This window comes from Mytilus galloprovincialis, chromosome 4 (assembly GCF_965363235.1).
Source record: "Mytilus galloprovincialis chromosome 4, xbMytGall1.hap1.1, whole genome shotgun sequence".
Classification (NCBI taxonomy): domain Eukaryota; kingdom Metazoa; phylum Mollusca; class Bivalvia; order Mytilida; family Mytilidae; genus Mytilus; species Mytilus galloprovincialis.
In genome coordinates this window covers 29,306,264-29,328,540 of record NC_134841.1, presented here as the reverse complement: position 1 = coordinate 29,328,540, position 22,277 = coordinate 29,306,264, and the positions used below count along the sequence as shown (strand labels likewise).

Below are 22,277 nucleotides of genomic sequence, written 5' to 3'. Positions count from 1 at the left end.
TTGTAAAGGAAACATAAAAATTAAATCTAAATAAATTCTTGCATCCTACAAAAAAAAAAATGTGTATAAACAATAATCATTATATTTCTACATTAATTATTTCATACCATTTTAGTTTTTATGTTTTATGAGTAATTATTATTTATTTTTTTGTATTGTAATATATCCATAAAACGGAAAGTAAGATCAATTTATTAAATATTTAAATTTTAAACGGTCGTGAATGAAAATACTTGTGTGTTTTCAATTCATAAAGCATGATGTTTAATCCTTGCAGCTCACAACAACCGTATAAATAATTTACAATAATAACAGCAAAATTTAATTACAACTATCGGTTTGCGTTCTCAAAAATTCCGGATAGAATGTCAAAGAATCCGGAGTCAAAACATTTAATGTAGGCCGTTCAACATTCGATTTCAACTATTAGATTAAGATATGTGATGACGCAAATGCGTATTCTTTTCCTGAGTATCAGTGAGATGCTTTCTATTTACTATTTCGTGCGCTAAAATACTACTTGCATGCAATACTATAAAATTCACTCGTGGAAGCTTATTTTCGTTTTCTAAATTCAGGACACGGCAGAAAGAGCTTTACATGTGACTTTCAAGCCCGGTCATCATTACTAACGGTATTCTGACCTCGAGTTGTTTCTCTTTTGTTTCTTTTTTGAGTCACTGTCCTATTATAAACTTTGACCTTTTCAAAAAGCTTAGGATTGTCTACCCAAGGAATAGATTCCTCAAGTTAACTTTGTAATGTATTTAGCCTTTTAATTTTTTTCATTCGAGCGTCACTGATGCTTTTTTTGTAGACTTAACTCGTGTCTGGTGTTTTTTATATCTACATACCTTTTTATATAAATTGGTTATTTTGAAAGTGTGTACAGGTATTCATAAACTTCTGAATTAAGAAATTCTTTGGCAAAACTAAGTTTCTCTGTATAATGTTTGAATAGATTTAAGTAAAATCAGGAAATCCTTAAAATTTGAGATGTTTTATGAGTCCAAAATAAGTCTCTTCATAAGAGGTCCCAATCAATTGCATGCCACAGGTTTAACCGCATACAACATCTACCATGAGTAAATACAGCTTCAAATACGAGTTGAGAATATAAAGGCATTCATTTAGGAAACAAAATATAAAGATATGATAGATAAAATAAATGCATCCAGAATTCCAGATTATAAAGCAAACTGAGTGCATAAATTTATATTGCGATAGGTTTGTGCAATTTGCATAAGTCCTCCGGTTAGTAGAAATTAGGATTTGCCAATGGGTTATAATCAGAAAAAATATGTACATTCCCAGTAATATATAAAATAGTCGAGCTTTAAAATAACTATTCAAATAGAAGCTGTAAATATATACGTTCAACTGGCTTCTCCTATTTACAGTCAATTATTCCAATTCAAAAGCAAACAAAAATTCAGCAACAATCTTTTGGTGACCCGGCAGTCAGCGGTCTTAGGTTCATGTATTGCTTTTCTTTTTTTTTTTTTAAAGAGAACAACTTGTTTTTATTACAATGGGTATTTACCAAATTCGACATCACATGAAAAAAAACAGTACCCTACGTTTTTTTATATAGATTTTGTATCTTTTGAAAAAACAACCGATTGGTACCATGCTAAATTGCCTCCGTTATCGAGACTAGACCATACCAGCGGGTTCGTACCAGAATTAAATAACATGCACCTTATGTTTAGTCTGGATTGTTAGAATATGTATTTGTCATTTGGTAAAGGTAGGCTGATTATATGGTGCACAGTTATTCCCTGTACAATGACGAAGTTTGGGAATAATTATTACCCGTGGTTATAGCAAATCCTGAATACACCTCTTAATACCATGCCAAATTGCCTCTGTTGAAATTATGCAAACATCCTTAAGAGCAAATAACACAGATGACTAATATCCTAACCGTGTTCTAAGCGACAGGTCATTCATTTATATGTTGAACGAAATAAAATCGTTTATTATTGATGGATGCCGTAGGAGTTCCACCGGAGTTTTGATCAAAGATTTCTTGGCATGGGTTGGAATACTGAATAAACTTGATGGGGTCGCAATGAAAGTTGTGATAGCCTCGAATGTGTAAGCATGTAACAGTGTAACATATATATCTACAACATCCTATTTTCGAGGCTAACACAACGTTCATTGCGACACCATGGATTCGATATTCCTTCCGTAATAATACTTAGAACAAATATCAATGATAAAAAGCAATATATAATCGTCTTGCTATCGATTAAAAACAAAAACAACACGTTCAAAACTGCATAACTCAAAAACACATTTCTGGAGTTACCTTCATTAGAAACGATCAAAAGCCAATAAGTTTAATAATTGCAAGTTCAATAATTTCATCTGCCGACAGGATTGTAGATAATAAAAAGGGTAATTGTTTTTTTTTTCTTTTTATCTTAAAACAAATATTAGGGTATACACGTGTATTGAACCATTGTATGCCTAAACGTAGAAAATATATACATACTCAACCCTAACATACTATTTGGCTTACTGCGAGTTGATTAGTTCTGACTGTTACTCCTAAATGATGGCCTTTTGGATACATCAGAACTGTGTATGTTGTGTAATTCTTTAACTTAATTTCTGTATATCATAATCAGAGTAACAAACAATTCTATGTGCAGTAAATAACATCTGAGTTTATTAAGATGGTTATGTGCACAGTACTTTTCAAATACTTTGATAGAAGTTCGTCTAAATTCTCGAGTAACGATCATTTTACAAAAGTTACGACCATCATCCAAAATACTATAGCTGACGTTACGACCCTTAAACATTAAAGTTACGACCATCATGCACGAATTTTTTAATGACCTTTTTATGAAAATTCGAATGATTTTATGTATCAAATTGTATTACAGTATCAACGCACTCACGATTATTGTGTATGAGACAAGTCGTGTGGCTCAAATGATCCTTTTACTGCATCAAAATTGGGACAGAAAAATTTATCTCTAGAGTTGACTCCCATTTTCGGCTAACCTTACGTTTCGGCCATCCGCTTACCACCAGACTGAGTGATCAATAACAACCATCTTCAGACATTGCCATGGTCAGCCTTTTCGCCGGATTTGAGTTCAATTGAACACTTATGGGATCAAATTGGACAAGCCGTAAGACAACGACAGCCACCACCAGTCACGCTGCGCCAACATAAAATTGCATTGCGGGAAGAATAGACAAACATTACACAGCACCGTATCAGATAGGTCCGGCCAATGCCACTTCGTTGTAGAGATTGCGTTGCAGTATGCGAAGGACACATTCGTTATTGATATTGTGAGTTAGTTAATTGTAGTGTCGTTCTGCATGAACGCATGGCATTCGAATCGTGATACTTTAACATTTTTGTTTGACTTTTATCTTTAGATAAACCCATTTAATGCATTAACAATAACTGTAAAGAAAATATAATTTTGTAGGAAAAACGTATTAAAAAAAAACCCCAAAGTGTTGCGTTTACATTGACACTTAGTATATAAGTTTGAAAAATACACCAAACAGTGTAAGAATTAGATTTGTATGCTGACAAATTTTTGTCTCTCAACGGGCTTCGAAATCACACCTTTGATACACTAGAGCACCATTCGTATAACCTCATGCCCAGCACTCCAGACCACACGACAATTTCCGCTATATATAAATTATAACTAAGTCGTAGTGTTACCTTGTCACGGAAGGCGACTCTAGAGATAGACATAAGACATATGTTTAAGCGTGTGAAGATATGATACTAATATTTTTTACACAATTTAGTTTTATTTTGCACCTTTTTTTGGCGGTATACATTCTTTTCCGCAAGTTCATTTTTTTTCTGTTTGGCTACATCTGGTGATTCGTTCTTTTGGCAATCAGCTGGGTTTAAGAGCATCTGTTGTTCGTTTTGCTGGTCAGATGCGTTTTGTTAAAATATACTTGATAACTTTTTTGGTCTTTTGAAAAATGTTATTTGTGTTGTATTTAGTCCCCTATACCAAGAAATTTGTTTTGCATGCACACGTATAAAAATTTCAGTATTTATCAAGCGCAATCATAGGCTTGGATGTTGTTTTCAATTTAGACTTATTTATAATATTGAATATACAGTTATTTTTAGTATATATTTTAACAGTTGTTGTCCATTCGTTTGATGTGTTTTATCATTTTATTTTGCCATTTGATTAGCGACTTTCCGTTTTGAATTTTCCTCGGAGTTCAGTCTTTTCGTGATTTTACTCTTCACATTAAAAACAAACGATAAAATAACAGTACTCCATACTTGATGGTGTTTGAAAAGAAATAAAACATAATATTTACCCTCTCTAATACATTTAAAAAATTACACAACTACTACATAGATATAGGAAGATGTGGTATGAGTGACAATGAGACAACTCTTCATCCAGATAACAATTTAAAGTAAGCCATTATAGGTCAAGGTATATCTGGTTTCTGAAATGCAAATTTTCTCTGATTTCAAAACAAGTACTTATAAATATTGACACTGACATATAAACATTTTCAACCAAATAAATTGTTAATACTTTGAAATAAGAATAAAATTCCGTTCTTTTTAATATGCAGTGCATTCTATTAAATCAAAAATTCAACTTGCATTTTTATACACTTCCAACAATATTCTTTTATCTTTATCGATTTTTTTTTATATCTACCTCTCTCACTAGCTAACTGATTAACACTGATTCTAAATGTGTAACATAAGTTATAAACGCTCTGTGATATTTATTCTGTAGAATAAGTACCTATTATCAACCAAGAATTAATGTTTTAATAGTATTACTGTAATACACCTATACAAATGTTCAACTAAATGTTCAATTGAATGGAATATATGTGAATGTCTGGAATTTTTTATTCAGAAGTGCAATAAGTCACAGAGATATCACAAACCTGCAATGATTGACAAATATTACAAAAAGAATGATCATTTAAAAACTTAATTTCTTGAATACCAATATCCTCTGATTTAATATCAAAATACTAAGAAAATAATATGTTGGCAGAAAATGAACAATTTCTGATTAACATGTGATTATGGACTTTCCGCATTGATTTTCCTCTAAGTTCAGTATTTTTGTGATTTTACTTTTTGATAATGATGATTTGTAAAGATAAGTATGACTTTCCAATAAAAAATTCAAGGTAATATTATCTCTCTTTTGTTGCATGATGTTTTTCTATTTGTTTGCAATGAGGATTTTATTCACTGTTAAATGAATGAATAAACTCATCATAGATACCAGGACTAAATTTAGTATATACGCTAGACGCGCGTTTCGTCTACAAAAGACTCACCAGTGAAAGGATATCAAATAAAACTAGAACAAGGAGAACCCAAGAAATACTTTGGATAGAAATATGAGCTCTGTTGGTATTTTTCAAATCTGTTGGCTGTAAAATTCTTACCAACGTTTCGTAAAGTTTCTTATGCAATATTATCTATGAAAACTAATGCAAATTAGACAAAAGTAAAATAATAAAAATACCGAAGCTCCGAAGAAAATTCAAAGCGAAAATTCCCTATTCAAATGGCAAATCAAAAGCTCAAACAAAAAAACGAATTGATAACAAATGTCATATTCCGGACTTATAAAAGGCATTCCCTTATGTAGAAAATGGTGAATTAAGCATACGTTCAGTAAATCTCAGTGACTATTGCTGAGTAAACAGTAATAAACAGAACACACTTCAAATCGTCAGACTTCACATCATCTATAAACAATCGTGTTAATTCCCCAACTCATTTTTATATCCGAATATGCAGGTTTGAAATTAAAAACATTTATTCCAAGCTACTGATAGACAAGACCTTAACATATCTACGTATATACTATCACAAAATAATTCACAGAAAACTAAACTAATATTTCCTTACTACATAGATGTTATAGTAATTCAATTCAATAAATTAATGATGTTTGGTGTTATGAGTGATCTTCCTGAATATACAAGGTATGAATAATACCCACCTGACTGAAATTTGGTTAAAGTAGACATTTCAAAATTGGTTTTAAAGGTACATGTACACACAACATTAGTGAACTTGGTATATATTACAATAAAACATCAGTTATTTGATTTAAACGTCCAAAACATAAATATTCACAATATATATGTCTACTATATGCAATATTTGTACAAATACAAAGTGTCTTACTAAAAAAATTCAAATGAAAAACTGACCTTATATCTCTTCGTTTTCCTATTTTAAACATTTATAACATTAATGGTGCAAAATATATAAAATCCATAGTAGTAAACGGCTGTTCAAAAGTCATAGATCTACACAGAGAGAGAAAACAAATCCGGGTAACAAACTAAAGTCGATGGACACACCTCAACTATAAGAGGAAAATAAGGGAACAACAGAAACACTGAAGTGCAACAAAAACAAACGCTTACAAACATAAAAACGGAAGATTTGATAACAACTGCCATATTCATGATTTGGTACAGAACATTTTACGAAAAAATGGTGAATTGAACCTGTTTTATTGCTGTAATAATTTGAAAGATACTATTTAGACATATTTAACAATGTTACTATTAAGTCGAACGACTTTTTATAAGTTTAAATACATATCCTTTTAGACAAAAAAAAATGGCAGTCATAAATGTTAATAATTTTAAAAGGGTCGAATTTTAGAAGATCGATTTGGTTTTTTTTGGGTTTTTCTCTGTCAAATTTATAGTAGCGTACTAAATTTAAAAACAAGTAGGAAATAGTCAAGAATCTAAACTGTAACTGATAATTATAAAATACGAAATCGGTAAATCGTCAATTGGAAATTGGAAGCATTTTGATCTCTTCTTTACAGAAACGTGTGTTTCAATAAATATGTATATGTTACAGTGAATTTGTATAATCAGGGATTATGTAGAATCCCTGATTTTTCAGGGAATATGTAGAATCACTAAAATCATTAGTAATTATATATAATCCCTGAAAATGACCAGTGATTTTACATAATCACTGAACATTTTAATAATTATTCTACAAATTCCCTAATATAATTTCAGGAATTATGAATAATTTAAGGATCCTTTGTTTGATAAAAAAAATGAAAATATATAAACAAATTCTCATTTTTTACTTTTATATTCCTTGCCAGATGAAATAATTTTGCTTTTGAACACAGAGGATGGTTTTAAAGACTATAACCAGCACAGGGTTTTGAGATAAAGTTTAAGTCTTCAAAATTAACAATATCAAGATTCCCTTTATAGCGATAACTTTACATGTAGTGTTTGTTTATTAAAAGCAATCTTCAAATGGATATCCATGTTCTATTCTTAAATCTACAGAGCATGTTATTTGTGGTACATGTAAAACAAATGGTGAAGAAGTTTATGGAAGATGTTTTTTTCGTTTTTGTTCAAACAGAGACATGTTTCTGGTTCAAATGAACAAGAAATCCAAACAGAGAAATCTTACACATGTAATGTATAGAAAAGCTAAGGATTGACAATTAGAACAAAGTTTTAGAGCATTTAGTGTTATAATCCTGGTACCTTTGATAACTAATTATATTCTCATAGCAAAAAAGGAAAGGGAATTAAAAAAAAACATAATGGTAATTGTTCAACAAAAGTCTGATAAAGGATATTGCCTGGTAAAAAAACCATATCTCAATCGAACCAGTTCGAGGTTGCTAATTTCTCTTTTTTTTACAGATGTTTTTACTGAACACTTTATTCTCAGGCGGGTCATAAAATCTGATCTGATATGTGAAGAAAAATGTTTTCTAAAATTTGGATATTGTCAATGTGTGAAGCATATTATTTTAATATATTATGTTTAACATTTTAATATACTGTGCTTAACATTTTGAAAAAGAACAAATTATCATTTTGATATTTTGTTCTTAGCAGTCTACAATTTAAGTTTATATAGTGTATTGCTGTTTCAATATGATTTCATAGCATAAATAATTTGACTTTTATTCATTTTCTTTATAAATAAAACTATTTCTTCATTTCAGTTATTATGTATAATCCCTGTCGTTATTTCTAGTGATTCTATATAATCCCTGAAAATTTTAGTGATTATATATAATCCCTAAACTGGCCAGTGATTCTACATAATCCCTGAAAACTTCAGGGATTCTACATAATCACTGATTATACAAATTCACTGTAACATATATATCACATTTTATTTGTTGTGTTTTTTTTTAAATATACAGACCAACCAAAACTTTTAATGTTGTTAAAAAAGGTTAATGTCCAAGGTAATGTGGAGGGTTAGGATCCCGCTACCATGTTTACCCCCGCCACATTCTGTATGTATGTGCCTGTCCCAAGTCAGGAGCCTGTAATTTAGTGGTTGTTGTTTTTGTTGATGTCTTATATATTTTTTTCATTCATTTTTGTACATAAATTAGACCTAGTTTTTTCGTTTGAATTTGTAATTCCGGGGCCTGTGACCTATAGTTGTTAATTTTTGTGTCATATGGGCTCTTGTGGAGAGTTGTACATGTCTCATTGGCAATTATAAAACATCCTCGTTTTTATAAATCTATGAGTTTAAAGTAATAATTGTCTATAAGAAAAAAAATAAGATGTTATATGATTGCACCACAGACCAAATGACTAAGAAGTTATAAGCTACAGGCTATATGACTCACAAGTCAAAAATATTTAGGTCCAGAAATATACGTTTACTTTACGAAATGTATTTAAACGTTAACAAAATAGGCGAGTGACTTTAACCATAAAATTAAATTTGTAATGCACCCTACTGACAAACGGCTAAATAATACACATCTGTATTATCTGTTTTGCCCGGTCGTAAAAATATAGTACGGTGCAATTTTCATCAAATCAAGATCAAAGGCCAAGGACGAATAAATGTATTTTTCTAAGATTTAAGCTTGATTTACTTTTATATACTAAATTTACATATGTAAACAATTTAAACTTTAAGCAGAGAGATTAACAGTGATTTGAGATACCTAATTATAAACTTTTCATTTCTATGTAGCAACTTTATAGCGCCTGCATACCTATTCTACAAAAGAAGGAGATCGATTTCATTGAGCCACAACTCCTCTGAAACAATAACAAGTCAGAAATATTTATGATATGACGTATAAATGAAGGGTTTTGTATTTCCTTAATTTGTCTTTGCATGCTCAGTCGATGTACTGCCCGCGAAATTAAATAAATATCTTTATTTAAACACTTGCCCAATGGTAACGCGATTTCGCGGCATCTTCTTGTGGGGTATAAATCTCCAAGATGATACAATATTTCAGAGCTTGCATTCACTTTCACGATTTTCTTGATATTGCGTAACTGCTCACAATGAAGATATCAAATAAAGGCAACTATAGTTTACCGCTATTCCATAGTCATTAATCGATTTAACTGAAACAAATCCGGGTCTCAAACCAAAACTGAGGGAAACGCATCAACTATAAGAGGAACACAACGGAATAACGGAAACACTGAACTGCTACAAAAACAAACGCCAACATACAACGAAACAGATTATCCGATACCAATACCATGTGATACTTGACTTGGTACAGGAAATTTGAAGAAAAATTGTGGTTTGAACATGGCTTTGAACCAGAGTTCAAATGCAAAGTTGAAATCATCCCTTTGAAAATTTTATTAACGCCACTACGAGTTGGTTGACAGTTATGAAATATTTGTTTCGCCCGATGTTGACTGATATGTTCCAATTGACATAACCGAAATATTGTCATCTCTACCTTGAATGTCACCTACCGAATAATGCATGTCGTCGATTTAGGAATTACATGAGCCACAAAACGGTTGTCACATGTGGAACATGATCTGTTTTCCCTTTGGGAGCACATGAGTTCACCCTAAATATGTTTGGGTGGTTTGTGTTACTCAATCTGTACTTTTATATGTTGTGTTTCGTATACTTTTGCTTGTCTTGTTCTTTTTTTATCTGGCTTTGTTAATTTCGTCACTTCGTCACTGTTCCAGAAGTAAAAGTTTTAAAAATTGTAAAACTTTGTAGTTAAATGTATCATAATAAAGATTTGATTATATATATATATATATATATATATATATATATATCACCGTGAGCAAATTAATTTATTTTCGCGAATATTTGTCTTATTGCGTTAATCTTCTTCACTTTATTTTGGAGCGATGTTTTCGCCGATTTTCATTACTGCAAGTTAATGTCTTTAAATAAATTAATAACAAAGGGAAAAATCAACATCTCAAACTAAGAATCAAATAAACTTAATTAAAACCATGAACAAAATAAAATTAAGTCCAAGAGACGAACAACAGTCCACAAAACACAGCACAGCATGCAAACGATCACTGCTTAAAACAGCGAATGATCTTATGAGGTCAGGAAGGGTATTCAACTTTTTAATTTTTTATTACACAACTACTTATAGTTTTTTACATACCCAATGACTTGCACTTTTAAAAAGCTTAAGTTGAAAATACTCAAAACATGTTTTATTCAAATAATTAAAGTAAATAAACTTCTAAACACATTTAATATGTTTAACACGATTTAAAACTAAAGAAGAAGCAGTAGCATTATATTTAGTTCGTTAACATCCCGCATTAGACAACCAAGTGTTTTTAAACGAGGTTACTGAATTCAATGTTGCTTACGATTAAGTCGCAAAGTCATTTGCATTTAAACATGATTAAAAAAGTAAATAAGTTTGACTTCGTAAAAGACATAGTTTTACCTCAATAAGCTCGTATATATTCTTTTCGAAAAATAAATACCCCTTCTTTTATTGTGGAAATTCATTCTCCACCCTGATATTGACAATTAGCAATGTGCTATCTTAACATCCATAGAATAACTGAATTTTTGTCCCCCAATTACTTATATGTAGGCAACAGTAGTATACCGCTGTTCGAAAGTCACAAATCGATTGAGAGAAAACAAATCAGTTACAGTACACAGTTGTAACATAAATGATATATAATGTGTACACTTAATTTGGTACAGATAAAATAAAAACGATAAAACACTGTACAGGTAGCATTTTTGGGGCACTATATTGTTTAGGGTCATTTCATCTGAGCACAACAGACTATGTAGTCACTAAATAGTTAATCCGTTGGAAACTGACCTCAAATTGAGTAACGCACGGGGATATGGGATGGTCATCCTGTAATATATATATGTATAGCAGATTACTTCAGATTATTAAGTTTTCATTAATCAAAATACTAAAATGGACATCTAGGAGAAGAAAAAGGTATTGGCTTTTCAGGACAAAATTGTAAATACTTCAAACATTAGAGATTGTGTATATAACTTGTTGTTATTCTTAAACTATTATGCGAACTGTTATCGAAAAGTTAAGAGCTCGACAAAAAATGTCAAGGCCTGATTTAATATTCTGGGTTTTCTTGTAATCTGGAATTTGTTGATTGAAAATAAAAAAAAAAAACATTTCCTTCCAGTGCCGTAAAATGATAATTCAGTATATATGAGTGCCAATAAGACAACTCTCGATTCAAGTCTCAATTTGTAAAAGAAAAACCTTTATAGGTCAAACTACGGTCTTCAACACGGAGCCTTGCCTCACATCGAACAATAAGCTATAAAGGGACCAAAAAATGATACATATAGATATAGACAAACTTGAAATTAATCAAAAAATGTATTTTCCAATCAAATTTCTGACCCTGATAGATACTAAAATAAATAATTTATAGAATGTGCTATGGAACAACTGCGAATTTGTTTTCTTGAAACCTTCAAATGCTTTTTTTCGTTCCAGTACCGTTACATTCCTTTTAAAATACATACGAATCCACAGTCAGACTCTCTGTTTTATACTATTACGATAAACCACGAACTCATGAGATGAACCAAGAAAAGATGAAATGTTAACGCAGAATTATGTTCACATGCAGAAAAAATAAAAGACGATCTCTGATGATGTATGCAGCTTACATCTTAGGACATACATAACAAATGATGAATGGTTTATTTTTTTTTACTATAAAACAACTTCTTCCTTCATTGGACATTTCTATATATATTTGGCAAGCCATCACATATCATAAGGAAGCTCGCACTTTATATATATTTGGCAAGCCATCACATATCATAAGGAAGCTCGCACTCTATATATATTTGGCAAGCCATCACATATCATAAGGAAGCTCGCACTCTATATATATTTGGCAAGCCATCACATATCATAAGGAAGCTCGCACTCTATATATCTTTGGCAAGCCATCACATATCATAAGGAAGCTCGCACTCTATATATATTTGGCAAGCCATCACATATCATAAGGAAGCTCGCACTCTATATATCTTTGGCAAGCCATCACATATCATAAGGAAGCTCGCACTCTATATATCTTTGGCAAGCCATCACATATCATAAGGAAGCTCGCACTCTATATATCTTTGGCAAGCCATCACATATCATAAGGAAGCTCGCACTCTATATATCTTTGGCAAGCCATCACATATCATAAGGAAGCTCGCACTCTATATATCTTTGGCAAGCCATCACATATCATAAGGAAGCTCGCACTCTATATATCTTTGGCAAGCCATCACATATCATAAGGAAGCTCGCACTCTATATATCTTTGGCAAGCCATCACATATCATAAGGAAGCTTGCACTTACGCGCTGACTATCGTATTTCAGTTACGACTCCTGCATATATTTCATAGTGTTTTTCAAACCTGTAGGCTTTCTCAACAGAAGCAATAATTAATTACTTGTAATAAGTCATAGTGAATAACACTGTTAACCGTGACACAAATATGTTGTTGAAAGCTGTCACTAGTCGAAAGGTAAACTAAATTATAGCAACTGTTAGACTTCAGTGCATATTAAAAAAACATACTATTTGTTATAAATTACACTGAATGATCTCGTCAAATAGTAAATAATTTTAACATTTCTGTTCACAAAATACGATCAAAATTAGTTGTTTGGTTTGAATAGACAGACATTTAAAGAAATTTGACCCGATTTATCCTAACGTTTGATAAAATATTTCTCAAGGTTTAATTAAATACTTTAAAATGTGATTTTCGGAAAATCTTTCTGTCAGAGACTGTGTGCTTTATTGATTTTAATAACACTATCAAGGCAATGAAGTCATTTTGAAAACATGCACATTCAAGCATATCTACATAATGATTTTATTTAATAGATCATACATTATTTAACGAAACTTCTGTGTTGTTCCTGTTTACAAAATACGATCAAAATTAGTTGTTTGGTTTGAATAGACAGACATTTAAAGAAATTTGACCCGATTTATCCTAACGTTTGATAAAATATTTCTCAAGGTTTAATTAAGTACTTTAAAATGTGATTTTCGGAAAATCTTTCTGTCAGCAGAGACTGTGTGCTCTATTGATTTTAATAATACTATCAAGGCAATGAAATCATTTTGAAAACATGCACATTCAAGCATATCTACATAATGATTTTATTTAATAGATCATACATTATTTAACGAAACTTCTGAGTTTTTCTAAAAATCTTGACTTCATAGAAAATAGTGTTGTACAATTTATTTAGACAAAACATTTCAATTCATTTATTGCTGGAAGTTTATTGGAAGATTAACCAGGTAAGATTTCTTTTCATTTTCTGATTTCAGTACCGGTCATGTTAGCTATCTACGAAAAAATGCAATACTTCTTTTAAATATTCTGGTTTTGATTGATCGTGTTACATTTACAACCATACTGTGATTATATAAGGTAATGTACATTATATTGAAGCAGTTATTATACTCAAAACAGTACATCGAGTTAGTGTATAAATCAATGCATCAATAATTACCTTTGTTTTATTAGGAGTAAGATTTTAAAATGTGTATGTGCAGCTAACATGAGTAGCAAGTCTACATACAACTTTATAGATGTGTATGTGCAGCTAACATGAGTAGCAAGTCATCATACAACTTTATAGATGTGTATGTGCAGCTAACATGAGTAGCAAGTCCTCATACAACTTTATAGATGTGTATGTGCAGCTAACATGAGTAGCAAGTCATCATACAACTTTATAGATGTGTATGTGCAGCTAACATGAGTAGCAAGTCTACATACAACTTTATAGATGTGTATGTGCAGCTAACATGAGTAGCAAGTCATCATACAACTGTATAGATGTGTATGTGCAGCTAACATGAGTAGCAAGACCTCATACAACTTTATAGATGTGTATGTGCAGCTAACATGAGTAGCAAGTCTACATACAACTTTATAGATGTGTATGTGCAGCTAACATGAGTAGCAAGTCATCATACAACTTTATAGGTATGTTGTTTGTTATAGCGTACATAAATGTTCCTACATAAAGTTTATAACTTTGAGGTCAATGTTGATCTACAATATCTGGTTATAATGATTAAGAAAAAACAAGCTGAAACTAACAGATCATTATACAATAAAATTGAGAATGGAAATGGGGAATGTGCCAAAGAGACAACAACCCGACCATAGAAAAAAACAACAGCAGAAGGTCACCCTTTATGTTTTATTTTATTTAGTATTTACATATACATATGTGTTATCAATAGACGTTAAGCAAGTAACAATAAACAAATATACATATGTGTGATAAGAAAATATAAGAATATATCTATGTATTTCAGTACAATATCTCAAATATTTCGTTAATGTGAAGGTATGGAAGATGAAACAATACCAGAGCGTGTAGATGATTTGACGAAAAGCTTACTTAAACCAAGGCACAACAGATACCCTAGGCTGGTTCTCTCTATCATTGGTGATTCAAGCAGCTTTGTACCCAAACCATGGCTAACACCTGTTTTTCAGTTAGGTTTAATTGAGACAGCTAAAGGGGCAAAAGGTACTCAAAATAAAACAACTATTCATTAATCCATGTGACAGACATGTGTAAGGGGTGAAATTCAATAAGAACATATATTAGCATACTTTGATTCATACAATGGGCTGACAAAGGTATGACCCTTAAACTCGTCCAATTATCTTCTGAAATCAAAGACAACCACACATTGATTATTTCTTTTGTACAATAGGTTCGGAAATGGATAGAATTAGAGAAATAAAAATATCAGTAACAATGCTTTTTATGATTAATATATAAATATAAACGCAGCAAAACTCAAAAATATGTTAATCGTGTGATAAGTCATGCATTTCGTTAAATATAAGCTGCAGGTCACAATATGAAGTTTTCCCGTAGAATAAGCGTAGCGAACGAGTTCAAAAAGACGCACATTTCGACAGGTTTTTTTTATGATTTAAACTCATTAACATGAAAACGAGTACATGGACGCCTCTTTTTTAAAATGGCATTAGGTTTGATTACGTATGAAGTTTATTTGTACCAATTTTAAGGAAAAAGTCAACGATGATTTATTTTTAAATTTGATAAATATTTAATGTATATAAAACGAAATAACTCTCTGATGCTGCTTCGTTTTGTATCCATTCATATAAATATCGTTTACTAACAGTGCCTGGAAAGATGAATAAAATCGATACAAACTTGATTTTCTTATCTTGCTATTTCTCAATTTTGAATCAATGAACATCGAGTTTTAATAAGACCCGGTCAAGAATTACTGAGTGTGAGTCTAAGACATGACACTCAAGACAAAATTGTCCTTTTTAGATTGCTTAATCATATACAAGGGATCTGAAGAAAAAGTTAGTACTTTGGTTTGGGAGGCAGTGGACGATTTCAGTGTTGTAAATAATCACAAACACAACTCTCAATCCACTGAAAATGAGGATAATTTCATTAATCTGATTGGCTTAAGGCCAGGTGAAAACGCCATAGTTGTAAGTAACTTTATTTCAAGCAGGTTCTTAAATGTATTGAAAAATTGAAAGATGTCAAAACTATAGTATTCATTATATATTATTGCTTCATCATATTCACGTTCGAAATGTTTATGTCTCATCAGTGCTCTTGTGCTTCAAGCGGATAATAAAAACTGATGTTTTTAAGAGAATATTAATATAAAATCATATGTATTCGAAAGGAATGGATATATTTACGTGATTTAGAAAGCACCCACTTAGTAATACCTGTCATTCTAGCAGAATTCGAATTTCGCCATGCAAGTACGTGTAGGCTAAGACTGGTCTATTATTTCGATGGATCAAAAGCTTTCTATCAACAATAATAACTATTTTAAAATGTGTTGATGTTCAATAATGTTGCGTATATGTTTTTTCTGTTTTTTTTAACCCATAAAGTTTTATATTTTCTTCCCGGAATTTAACATTTGAAATCATCAATTATTTATGCGTCAAATTATGCCAATGCATTTTTCATGTTGCAGGCTTGGTGTCTTTAAAGAGTGCATCCACTACAATGTTTCCTTAAGATTCTTTTTTTTTTCAGAACAAAAACATAAATGGTAAATCTGTGGCAGAGAAGTATTATGCAATGGGAGATATGAAACAAAAGGAATACATGCAGTATCATGCAGACACCCTACAAAGCATTGCAAAGCAGTATGTTCCATTCGTTGAACTTGGGGAGGAATTAAGTAAGTTAAATCGTTGTCATTTTATCATAGTTGATACCAATGGTGTGTACATTCTAAGGGACATTCTGAGGAGTAAGTGTAGTTATTAAGTTTATCTTGTTTTAATTTAAAAAAGATGAAACACGGGCAATTTTAGATAAATTGAATAAAGACAAAAGATCCTAACACATATGGCTTTCAATAATTAACAAAATACCGTACACTAAGATATAAAAGATGGCCAGATGAGGAGCAATTGAAAAATGATATCTAACTGCTTGATTACTATTAGACATGTTACGGAAAGGTATATTCTCGACGCTGAGGTTGACAAATTAGACTTTAAATTTGGGGACGGTGTCAAAACATTGATTATAGATTTAAATAGGTAAAATTTAAATCCTGTGCGTCTTGGTTCATATTGCTTTTGTGATATCATTGCTGGCTAAAACCTGGCATAAGACATAAAAGGTGTACGCGCGTAGGAGTGGGTGGTCTAGAAAAAGGGGGGCTGGGGTTATACAAGTTCATTCAATTCTAGATTGATAATCATATATTATACATAGTAAGCAAGTTAAATTTTAGGATGTTTTTGCCAAGTTACTCATTCTGCCTTTTTTCAACTCAAAACTCCCGTCCTGCCTTTTTTCAAGTTAAATCCTAGCCCCTCCCCCTCCTTCTCCCTGAAAAAAAACACACCTTGTACCTCCGTAGGGTAGTGGTACCCATCCAACAGATTTAATTAAAAAAAAAAACATATTTGTTTTAGAAAAACTCCTAGCAGGAAAGACCCATCGGTTATCTTATGAAACGGTTGGCGAATTTCCACAAATGTTTCAGGAATTTATGAAATACAAAATATTTGCATAAGGTGGTTTTAAGATATAAATGTAAGGGCTCTCAAAAGAATTCAGACACGTGTGTACCCCGTGTCTCCGTTGCCCCGCACTTCTACTGCATTAACATGAACGTCCCCCATTTTTTGCAGTATTATTATACTTTCTTAATACTATAGTGGACATTATTTATATCTATTGCGTATATGTCTTATCGTATAAATGTTATTGATTATTCGTTCCATACGGAATTGCCTGCGAAAGGATCAATGCAGTTTTTAAATAAAATCCTATGTATACACAGGTAATCTCTTTGGTGTTGTGACACAGTCCCCACATATAAACTGTAATTTGTCAACCTCAGCGCCGTGAATATACCTTTTCGTAACACGTCTACTTAAACTCTAACCGAAGAACAATAACGCATAACTTTGGTCCTCATTAAAGGCTTCATCTGTTTGAGCGAGTCCACGTCTCATACACTTAGTGTAATACTATCGATATCACTTTTCAAATTAATATAAGGATGCATATCGGGTACAATCAAAAGGTTTCAAACAAACATTAAGCTCAAAAGTAAAAAAGAACTAAAGATAAAAGTAAACATAGTTTCTAGCTTCATTAAGTTTAACATAATTGTGCATCGAATACTTGATCGATGTCAGTCTCAAATGATAATAGACCAATATAAAATACAAAGTAGTTTGTGCAATTTTGGAACTGAGCGAATGTTTTAATAAAAAAACAACAGAACCTTGGTGATTTCAATACATAATATAGAACTAAACAAATGAACACGTATCTTTTACATTTATTTCCTCTGGGTTTATTCTCGAGGTAATTCGTCTTCTCTTCTTTTAAAACCAAATTAGTGACCTTTATTTTTAAACATAGTGTCAATGTATTTTCAATTCTTACGCATCTAATCAACGAGGAGTTGCAATCCTGTTTAAAAATAATTTTGAATATAAAATACACTAAGTTAAAAAAGATGAGGATGGCAATTTGTTGGGATTGGATATAAATATTAAAGAAAAGAGATTTACTCTGATAAATGTGTCCGGGCCGAATACTGATACTCCTTGCTTCTATGACAAACTAACAGAAATCATAGACTAATTTGATAATCAATTTTGTCTCATTTGTAAGGGACTTTAATCTTGTTCAGAATTTGACCTAGATACCCATAACTATAAACATATAAATAATCCAAATCAAGGGATAAAGTTTTAGAAATTATAAAATATAAGACTCTTGTAGATCCATTCAGAGAGAGATACCCTGATCTTAAACGATTTACAATGGAGAAAAAAAATCCATTCAAACAATCACGGTTAGATTTCCTTTTGATCTCTGAAAGTCTTATAGATGACATATGTGATATAAACATTGGCAATAGCTACAGATCAGACCATTCACCAGTAATTTTGTCTTTAAAAATGAATGAGTTTATAAAAGGCACGGGTCTCTGGAAATTCAACAACTCTCTCCTTTAAGATAATGAATATGTAAAATTTAAAAAAAAAACAATTATTAGAACATTTGAACAATATGCAGTGCTAGCTTATAGTAAAGATGCTTTAAACAGTATTATTGATGATTTTGATATACAATTTACAATCAGTGATCAATTATTTTTTGAAACACTTTTCAATGAGATCAGAGGTAAGACTATTTCTTATTCGACATATATAAAAAGGGAAAGGGTAAAACAGGGGGGAAAAAATACAGAAAAAATACAAAAACTAGAACAAAAAACAATCACTGAGGACAATATAAATGTAATAGAGATTAAAAAATGTGAACTTAGAATTTTTCGACAAAACAAGATTAAAGGTCAATATGTTAGGTCAAGAACCCAGTGGATTTAAGAAGGAGACAGACCAACTAATTATTTTTGTAACCTAGAAACCCAAAATTTTATAAATAAAACTATTAATAAATTGTTATTAATGATAACACTGTAGTAGAAAATCAAAAAGAAATATTGACGCAAACAAAATTATTTTATGAGAAGCTTTACAGAAGACAAGAGTGTATAAAAGATGTCAACTATCAGGGGAATTACCATTTCAAACACCTAAATTTAAAGATAATGAAAAAGATTCTTTAGAAGGATATATTACCTTTAGTGAGCTAACACAAGCATTGAAAAGGATGAACAATAATAAAAGCCCTGGTTCAGATGGCTTCACAGCAGATTTTTTTAAAGTTTTTTGGGTATATATTGGAAAATTTGTCTTCAGGTCAATAAAAGATGCATATGAAATAGGGGAAATGTCTGTCACACAGAAGCAGGGAGTAATCACATGTATCCAAAGGAAGGTTAATCAAGACAGTTTTTTTAAAAAAATGGCGTCCAATTACCCTTTTAAACTCAACTTATAAATTAGCATCTAGCTGTATAGCAGAGAGAATAAAGTCAGTTCTTAATAAACTAAAACATTCTGACCAAACAGGCTTTATTCCGGTGAGATTTGTTGGGGAGAACTGTAGACTTATATACGATATTTTACATTTCACGGAAGAAAATGACATCCCTGGTATATTACTCTTGATTGATTTTGAAAAAAGTATTCGACTCTATCTCCTGGTAATTTTTATTGAGACACTGAAATATTCTAATTTTGTAGAATTCATCACGAACTGGATAAAAACATTTTATAATAATATTTCTTCTACAGTAACTCAAAATTGTTGTCTGTCAGATTGTTTTCGTGTGAAAAGAGGCTGTAGACAAGGAGATCCTTTGTCTCCTTACCTTTTCTATATGTGCAGAAATACTTGGCATTTTAGTCAGAAATAGTAATGATATTAAAGGTATTACGATAGATGATATAGAGTTCATATTGTCTCAAATATGCTGATGATACATCACTTATTTTAGATGGATATCCTTCTTCTTTAGAAGCATCCCTCCGTAACTTACAATTCTATGCTGAGTTATCAGGACTGAAAATTAACTTAGATAAAACAAATGTTATATGGATAGGAAGTAAAAAACATAGTCAAGATAAAATATGCGTAAAGTGGGGATTGAAATGGGGTTCCAGTACCTTCAAATTATTGTGTATCACTTTTTGTGTTGATTTGAATAGAATGTTAAATCTAAATTATGCTCCTCGAATTCAAGAAATAGAAAGTTTTATACAAAAATGGTCAAAAAACTCGCTTACTCCGTTTGGTGAAATAACTATTATTAAATCTTTAATTATAGATATACAAACAAAATGAATCATCTGTTTTATCCATCCCAAGTCCAGATGTAAATGTACTACGACAACTCAATAGTAAAATTTATGCTTTCATTTGGGATGGTAAACCCGACAAGGTAAATCGGGAGCTCTTATGTCAAGAATACTGCAGAGGTGGTTTAAAAATGATTAATTTGAGAAATTTTATACAAGGACTAAATTTGACCTGGGTGAGAAGATTATTTAATTCAAATTCAAAGTGGATCAAATTGTAAATTTTACAGAGTTGGCTTATTTTTGGAACAACTAAAAAAATAGAATTATAACGTTTTTTGGAAAGAAGTTATTTAAGCCTGGAAAAACATGTCGAGATTCCGACATCCTCGCTATTTTGAGGAAGTCATATCTTCATCTATATGGAATAATGAGAACATTAAAATTGATAACGTCAGTGTTGGTTTTTTTTTTTTATAGAAGTTGGGCAAAAACGGGGTTTGGACTGTGAATGACCTTCTAGATGAGCAAGGAAATAAGTTGTCTTATCAAGATTTTGAACAGCTATATAATTTTAAACCCACATTTTTACAATTTTATAGTATTAAAGTAGCATTAAAAAATGGTTACAATCTATGGGAATCAACACTGAAAGGGAAAAACAACAACAAGCTTTGTTACCTTTCAATATTAACATTTTTTTCAAGTCAAAGAAAGGTTCAAAAGACATGTATAATATATTAAATCAAGGTGCGATACCATCTGTAATAGCAGCTGAGCGAAATTGGGAGGGTATGTTGAATAACGTTGTAGGGGATTGGAAAAATCCATAACTGTGTCACTAAAATTTCATAAAAAACCAAGCTATATTGGTTTCAATACCGAATTATTCACCGTATTTTAGGTACTAATACTTTACTTTTAAAGATGAACCGTGTACAGTGTAATTAATATACATTTTGCAAGGAAGAATCATATTGTAGCAGACATTTGGCACCATTTGAATGCCTGGATTTTTGAAACAACACATATTGAAATTCCACTAAATTAAATGTAGATATAGTCATGTTTGGTCTTTATGATAACTATAAACTAAATTTTATAAAAAAATAAAGTCATTTTACTAGTAAAGTATTTTATATACAGATTAAAGATGCAAGAGGAAAACCTCATACAGAGGGACTTAAAAACTATATCAAAGAAAATTTAATTTTAGAAAACATATTTCCTAAAAAAATATGAAAGATTATAACAAGTACTGGAACCCCTGGGACAAAGTCATTAATTATTTAATAGTGAATTATTATGTATAGATGTGCTTGAAATGTAATTTCCCTTATCACTATATATTTTTTAAATGAAAATGTTATACTTCATCCATATTCCGTTATATCATATCGTAATATTAGTATAATTTTTGTTTACTCTTATTTTTCTTGCTTGCTTTATTATGTGCCACTATAGATAATTTATGTAAATGCCTATTAATCCATGATGAATAATAATAATAAAAAAAAAAAAAAAAGTGTTGTCGCATCTATTATCCTCATAATAGCAAAAAGAAAAGAAAAAACCACCTCAAACTATTAAAGGTAGTCAGCCGTTCGAACAAAAAGGATAGAATAACCCTTTAAATACCTACACGTAAATTTCTTCGAACACGTTTATTTTGTTTTAAAAGATGTTATAAAATCACTTTAATTTTATAATTTATAACAGACTGTATTTTC

At 31.0% G+C, this 22,277-nt stretch overlaps 1 protein-coding gene across 1 annotated transcript in view; it reads left to right on the top strand.

The window, feature by feature from the left end:
• The first annotated feature begins 13,380 nt into the window (after positions 1-13,380).
• Positions 13,381-22,277, top strand: part of LOC143071814 (transient receptor potential cation channel subfamily M member 2-like) — a 33,205-nt gene continuing 24,308 nt past the window's right edge. Inside the window, exons 1-4 of the mRNA XM_076246417.1 lie at positions 13,381-13,619; positions 14,684-14,869; positions 15,659-15,828; positions 16,397-16,544. Of these exons, the coding sequence (XP_076102532.1) occupies positions 14,686-14,869; positions 15,659-15,828; positions 16,397-16,544 (502 nt within the window). The 5' untranslated portion in view covers positions 13,381-13,619; positions 14,684-14,685. The remainder of the gene's footprint in view (positions 13,620-14,683; positions 14,870-15,658; positions 15,829-16,396; positions 16,545-22,277) is intronic.